The sequence below is a fragment of the Scyliorhinus torazame genome, chromosome 1 (genome assembly GCF_047496885.1).
Source record: "Scyliorhinus torazame isolate Kashiwa2021f chromosome 1, sScyTor2.1, whole genome shotgun sequence".
Classification (NCBI taxonomy): Eukaryota; Metazoa; Chordata; class Chondrichthyes; order Carcharhiniformes; family Scyliorhinidae; genus Scyliorhinus; species Scyliorhinus torazame.
The window spans coordinates 424,635,588-424,642,776 of record NC_092707.1 but is presented as its reverse complement, the minus strand read 5'-3'; the positions used below and the strand labels follow the sequence as shown (position 1 = coordinate 424,642,776).

The window sequence follows — 7,189 nt, the reverse complement described above, 5'->3', positions numbered from 1 at the left end:
AGTACAGGCCCTTCGGCCCACGATGTTGCACCGAAACAAAAGCCATCTAACCTACACTATGCCATTATCATCCATATGTTTATCCAATAAACCTTTAAATGCCCTTAATGTTGGCGAGTTCACTACTGTAGCAGGTAGGGCATTCCACGGCCTCACTACTCTTTGCGTAAAGAACCTACCTCTGACCTCTGTCCTATATCTATTACCCCTCAGTTTAAAGTTATGTCCCCTCGTGCCAGCCATTTCCATCCGCGGGAGAAGGCTCTCACTGTCCACCCTATCCAACCCCCTGATCATTTTGATTTCCTCTATTAAGTCTCCTCTTAACCTTCTTCTCTCCAACGAAAACAACCTCAAGTCCATCAGCCTTTCCTCATAAGATTTTCCCTCCATACCAGGAAACATCCTGGTAAATCTCCTCTGCACCCCTGCTCCAAAGCCTCCACGTCCTTCCTATAATGCGGTGACCAGAACTGTACGCAATACTCCAAATGCGGCCGTACCAGAGTTCTGTACAGCTGCAACATGACCTCCCGACTCCGGAACTCAATCCCTCTACCAATAAAGGCCAACACTCCATAGGCCTTCTTCACAACCCTATCAACCTGGGTGGCAACTTTCAGGGATCTATGTACATGGACACCCTAGATCCCTCTGCTCATCCACACTTTCAAGAACTTTACCATTAGCCAAATATTCCGCATTCCTGTTATTCCTTCCAAAGTGAATCACCTCACACTTCTCTACATTAAACTCCATTTGCCACCTCTCAGCCCAGCTCTGCAGCTATCTATATCCCTCTGTAACCTGCTACATCCTTCCACACTATCGACAACACCACCGACTTTAGTATCGTCTGCAAATTTACTCACCCACCCTTCTGCGCCTTCCTCTAGGTCATTGATAAAAATGACAAACAGCAACGGCCCCAGAACAGATCCTTGTGGTACTCCACTTGTGACTGAACTCCATTTCTGAACATTTCCCATCAACCACCACCCCTCTGTCTTCTTTCAGCTAGCCAATTTCTGATCCACATCTCTAAATCACCCTCAATCCCCAGCCTCCGTATTTTCTGCAATAGCCTACCGTGGGGAACCTTATCAAACGCTTTGCTGAAATCCATATACACCACATCAACTGCTCTACCCTCATCTACCTGTTCAGTCACCTTCTCAAAGAACTCAATAAGGTTTGTGAGGCATGACCTACCCTTCACAAAGCCATGCTGACTATCCCTGATCATATTATTCTATCTAGATGATTATAAATCTTGTCTCTTATAATCCCCTCCAAGACTTTACCCACTACAGACGTGAGGCTCACCGGTCTATAGTTGCCGGGGTTGTCTCTGCTCCCCTTTTTGAACAAAGGGACCACATTTGCTGTCCTCCAGTCCTCTGGCACTATTCCTGTAGCCAATGATGACATAAAAATCAAAGCCAAGGTCCAGCAATCTCTTCCCTGGCCTCCCAGAGAACCTAGGATAAATCCCATCAGGTCCCGGGGACTTATCTATTTTCAGCCTGTCCAGAATTGCCAACACCTCTTCCCTACGTACCTCAATGCCATCTATTCTATTAGCCTGGGCTCAGCATTCTCCTCCACAAACATTATCTTTTTCCTGAGTGAATACTGACGAAAAAATACTTACCCACTCTCTCTCTCTCACACACAGTCACTTACCCACTCTCTCTCTCTCTCTCTCTCACAGTCACTTACCCACTCTCTCTCTCCCTCTTGTCACTTACCCACTCTCTCTCTCTCTCTGTCACTTACCCACTCTCTCTATCTCTCACTCTCTCAGTCACTTACCCACTCTCTCTCTCTCTCTGTCACTTACCCACTCTCTCCCTCTCTCTCTCTCTGTCTGTCACTTACCCACCCTCTCTCTCTGTCACTTACCCACTCTCTCTCTCTCTCTCTCTGTCTCTCTGTCACTTACCCACTCTCTCTCTCCCTCTTGTCACTTACCCACTCTCTCTCTCTCTGTCACTTACCCACTCTCTCTATCTCTCACTCTCTCAGTCACTTACCCACTCTCTCTCTCTCTCTCTCTGTCACTTACCCACTCTCTCTCTCTCTCTGTCACTTACCCACTCTCTCCTCTCTCTCTCTGTCTGTCACTTACCCACCCTCTCTCTCTCTCTCACTTACCCACTCTCTCTCTCTCTCTCACAGTCACTTACCCACTCTCTCTGTCACTTACCCACTCTCTCTCTCTCTCTCGGTCACTTACCCACTCTCTCTATCTCTCAGTCACTTACCCACTCTCTCTCTCTCTCTCTGTCACTTACCCACTCTCTCTCTCTCTCTGTCTCTCTGTCACTTACCCACTCTCTCTCTCTCTCTGTCACTTACCCACTCTCTCTCTCTCTCTGTCTCTCTGTCACTTTCTCTCTCTCTCTCTCTCTCTCTGTCACTTACCCACTCTCCCTCTCTGTCACTTACCCACTCTCTCTCTCTCTGTCACTTACCCACTCTCTCTCTCTGTCACTTACCCACCCTCTCTCTCTCTGTCACTCTCTGTCACTTACCCACTCTCTCTCTCTGTCACTTACCCACTCTCTCTCTCTCTCTCTCTCTCTGTCACTTACCCTCTCTCTCTCTCTGTCTCTCTCACTTACCCACTCTCTCTCTCTGTCACTTACCCACTCTCTCTCTCTCTCTCTCTCTGTCCTCTCTGTCACTTACCCACTCTCTCTCTGTCTCTCTGTCACTTGCCCACTCTCTCTCTCTCTCTCTCTCTGTCACTTACCCTCTCTCTCTCTCTGTCTCTCTCACTTACCCACTCTCTCTCTCTGTCACTTACCCACTCTCTCTCTCTCTCTCTGTCACTTACCCACTCTCTCTCTCTCTCTGTCACTTACCCACTCTCTCTCTCTCTCTCTGTCTCTCTGTCACTTTCTCTCTCTCTCTCTCTCTCTCTGTCACTTACCCACTCTCCCTCTCTGTCACTTACCCACTCTCTCTCTCTCTGTCACTTACCCACTCTCTCGCTCTGTCACTTACCCACCCTCTCTCTCTCTGTCACTCTCTGTCACTTACCCACTCTCTCTCTCTGTCACTTACCCACTCTCTCTCTCTCTCTCTCTCTCTGTCACTTACCCTCTCTCTCTCTCTGTCTCTCATCACTTACCCACTCTCTCTCTCTGTCACTTACCCACTCTCTCTCTCTCTCTCTCTCTGTCTCTCTGTCACTTACCCACTCTCTCTCTGTCTCTCTGTCACTTGCCCACCTCTCTCTCTCTCTCTCTCTCTGTCACTTACCCTCTCTCTCTCTCTGTCTCTCTCACTTACCCACTCTCTCTCTCTGTCACTTACCCACTCTCTCTCTCTCTCTCTGTCACTTACCCACTCTCTCTCTGTCTCTCTGTCACTTACCCACTCTCTCTCTCTCTCTCTCTCTGTCACTTACCCTCTCTCTCTCTCTGTCTCTCTCACTTACCCACTCTCTCTCTCTGTCTCTCTCACTTACCCACTCTCTCTCTCTGTCACTTACCCTCTCTCTCTCTCTCTCTCTCTCTGTCTCTCTGTCACTTACCCACTCTCTCTCTGTCTCTCTGTCACTTACCCACTCTCTCTCTCTCTCTCTCTCTGTCACTTACCCTCTCTCTCTCTGTCTCTCTCACTACCCCACTCTCTCTCTCTGTCACTTACCCACTCTCTCTCTCTCTCTCTCTGTCTCTCTGTCACTTACCCACTCTCTCTCTGTCTCTCTGTCACTTACCCACTCTCTCTCTCTCTTTGCAGTGAACTTCCCCTCAATTTCAATGGAGGTGTCTGACCAGGAGGTGAAGGAATGGTACGGTCCAAGGGATTTAGTTGTTGGTCAGCCGGTCACTCTCCTTGGCCGTGACTTCTTCATCTACGACTGTGATGAGTTCACAAAGAATTACTTTTACCAGAACATTCGGGGGGTGGAGCTTGAGCCTGTCGATGTCATCAAGAAACCTGCCCCGCCAGAGAAAAAGGTTTGCATTGTGAGGAGGGTCACCTCTCTTAATGGACTGTCCCACTCCCAGGAATCTGTTTAATTGGCGACCCATCGGGCACCTGATACAAAGAACAATACAGCACAGGAACAGGCCCTTCGGCCTCCAAGCCCGTACCAACCTTTGCCAAAACCTTCAGCGCTTCCTTGTGCCGTATCCCTCTATACCCGTCCTATCCATGTGTTTGTCAAGATGCCTTTTGAACACCGTTAATGTATTTGCTTCCACAACCTCCCCTGGCAACACGTTCCAGGCACTCACCACCCTCTGTGTAAAAAACCTGCCTCACACATCTCCTCTAAACTTTACCCCACGGACCTTAAACCTATGCCCCTGGGTGACTGACCCCTCCACCCTGGGAAAGAGTGCCTGCCCATCCACTCTATCCATGCCCCTCATAATCGTGTCAACCTCTATCAGGACACCCCTCAACCTCCGTCTTTCTAATGAAAACAATCCGAGTCTATCCAGCCTCTCCACAGAGCTAACACCCTCCAGACCCGGCAACATCCTGGTAAACCTCCTCTGCACCCTCTCCAAAGCCTCCACATCCTTCTGGGAGTGTGGCGACCAGAATTGTGCGCAATATTCCAAGTGCGGCCTAAGCACAAGCACGAGTGCCTGATTTGACCTTCTCGCCCTCACCTGTATTTTAAATTCCACCATATTGTGATCGCTCCTTCCACTTTCCGTCGGGTCTTTGTCTTTTTTGGGTATCAGTGAAATTGTGGCCTGCGCTAGTGTAGGAGGCAGGCGCCCCCTCGCTCGCGAGTCTGTGAACATGTCCCGTAGGTGTGGGGCCAGGGCAGCTGCGAATTTCTTACAGAAATACGGCGGGAACCCGTCAGGTCCTGGCACCTTCCCCGCCTGCATACAGCTGACACTCTCCATCATCTCTCCCAGTCGTATTGGTGCTTCCAGCTGCCCCGCCTATCGTCCCCCACAACTGGCATGTTCAGTCCATCGAGCGGGCCATTTCACCCCCGCACCCTTGTCAGTGCGATCGGAGGTGTACAGTCCTCGTAGAAGTTTTAAACGCTCGGTTGACCTCTTTTTGCTCGATTACCAGTCTGCCTCTGCTATTCTTCACCTGGGCTATTTCCTCGTGGCTGCCTGCTGTCTCAGCTGGTGAGCCAAAGGTGGTCAACCCAGGCCCCTCCCCCCTCTGTGTTGCACCAATCCCAGGCCCCCTCCCCCTCTGCATCAATCCCAGACCCCTCCCCCTCTGTGCTGCACCAATCCCAGACCCCTCCCACCTCTGTGCATCAATCCCAGGCCCCTCCCCCTCTGCGCACCAGTCCCAGCCCCTCCCCTTCTGTGCACCAATCCCAGGCCCCTCCCCCTCTGTGCGCTAATTCCAGGCCCCTCCCCCTCTGTGCACCAATCCCAGGCCCCTCCCCCTCTGCACCAATCCCAGGCCCCTCCCGTTCTGTGCACCAATCCCAGACCCCTCCCCCTGTGCACCAATCCCAGACCCCTCCCCCTGTGCACCAATCCCAGGCCCCTCCCCCTGTGCACCAATCCCAGGCCCCTCCCCCTCTGCACCAATCCCAGGCCCCTCCCCCTCTGTGCACCAATCCCAGGCCCCTCCCCCTCTGCACCAATCCCAGGCCCCTCCCGTTCTGTGCACCAATCCCAGGCCCCTCCCGTTCTGTGCACCAATCCCAGACCCCTCCCCCTGTGCACCAATCCCAGACCCCTCCCCCTGTGCACCAATCCCAGGCCCCTCTCCCTCTGTGCACCAATCCCAGGCCCCTCCCCCTGTGCACCAATCCCTGGCCTTTTTTTTTCCTGTTCCCATTGGCTGCAATGTGTAATGCCCTGTTGCCATTGGTTCTAGTGGGTTCCTCCATACAATGGATTCGGCTCAGTGGAGGATTCCTTGGGGAATTGTCTGTCATTCATCCCGAAACCTCCAAAGAAAGATGTCATCAAGATGCTGGAAAATGACAAGATTATCCTGCGATATGAAGCCAAGATGGTAAGAAGGACAATGAGATTGAGTGGGAAAACAGGAGTGTGTCCCAGGTGGAGGCTAACACAGGGGAAGGGGGAGCACAGAGGAAGATCCACAAGGACATGGAGAAGCCACAGGAGAGGGGGCACTGGGAAGGAGAGGGGGCACTGGGAAGGAGAGGGGGCACTGGGAAGGAGAGGGGGCACTGGGAAGGGGATGGGGTGTAGGGAGGAGAGGGGGCCACTGGGAAGGAGAAGGGGCCACTGGGAAGGAGAAGGGGCCACTGGGAAGGAGAGGGGGCCACTGGGGAGGAGAGGGGGCCACTGGGGAGGAGAGGGGGCCACTGGGGAAGAGAGGGGGCACTGGGGAAGAGAGGGGGCACTGGGGAGGAGAGGGGGGCCACTGGGGAGGAGAGGGGGCCACTGGAGAGGAGAGGGGGGCCACTGGGGAGGAGAGGGCACAGGGGAGGGGGCCACAGGGGAGGAGCGGGGGCACTGGGGAGGAGCGGGGGCACTGGGGAGGAGAGGGGGCACTGGGGAGGAGAGGGGGCACAGGGGAGGAGAGGGGGCCCACTGGGGAGGAGAGGGGGCCCACTGGGAGGAGAGGGGGCCCACTGGGGAGGAGAGGGGGGCACTGGGGAGGAGGAGGGGGCACAGGGGAGGAGAGGGGGCCCACTGGGGAGGAGAGGGGGCCCACTGGGGAGGAGAGGGGGCCCACTGCGGGAGGAGAGGGGGGCCCACTGGGGAGGAGAGGGGGCCCACCTGGGGAGGAGAGGGGGCCCACTGGGGGAGGAGAGGGGGCCACTGGGGAGGAGAGGGGGCCACTGGGGAGGAGAGGGGGCACACTGGGGAGGAGAGGGGGGCCACTGGGGAGGAGAGGGGGGCCACTGGGGAGGAGAGGGGGGCCACTGGGGAGAGGGGGGCCACTGGGGAGGAGAGGGGGGCCACTGGGGAGGAGCGGTGGCACTGGGAGGAGAGGGGGGCCACAGGGGAGGAGAGGGGGCACACTGGGGAGGAGCGGGGGGCACTGGGGAGGAGCGGGGGCACTGGGGAGGAGAGGGGGCACTGGGGAGGAGAGGGGGCACTGGGGATGGAGTGTAGGGGAGGGGATGGGGCACTGGGGAGGAGAGGGGGCACTGGGGAGAGGGGGCACTGGGGAGGAGAGGGGGCACTGGGGAGGAGAGGGGGGCACTGGGGAGGAGAGGGGGGCACTGGGGGGGAGGAGAGGGGGCACTGGG

General features: G+C 54.9%; 1 protein-coding gene across 1 annotated transcript in view; it reads left to right on the top strand.

Moving 5' to 3' along the window:
* The window catches only part of efhc1 (EF-hand domain (C-terminal) containing 1), a 152,660-nt gene that overhangs the window by 141,469 nt on the left and 4,002 nt on the right, over positions 1-7,189 (top strand). The window contains exons 6-7 of the mRNA XM_072509339.1: positions 3,754-3,974; positions 5,836-5,976. Of these exons, the coding sequence (XP_072365440.1) occupies positions 3,754-3,974; positions 5,836-5,976 (362 nt within the window). The remainder of the gene's footprint in view (positions 1-3,753; positions 3,975-5,835; positions 5,977-7,189) is intronic.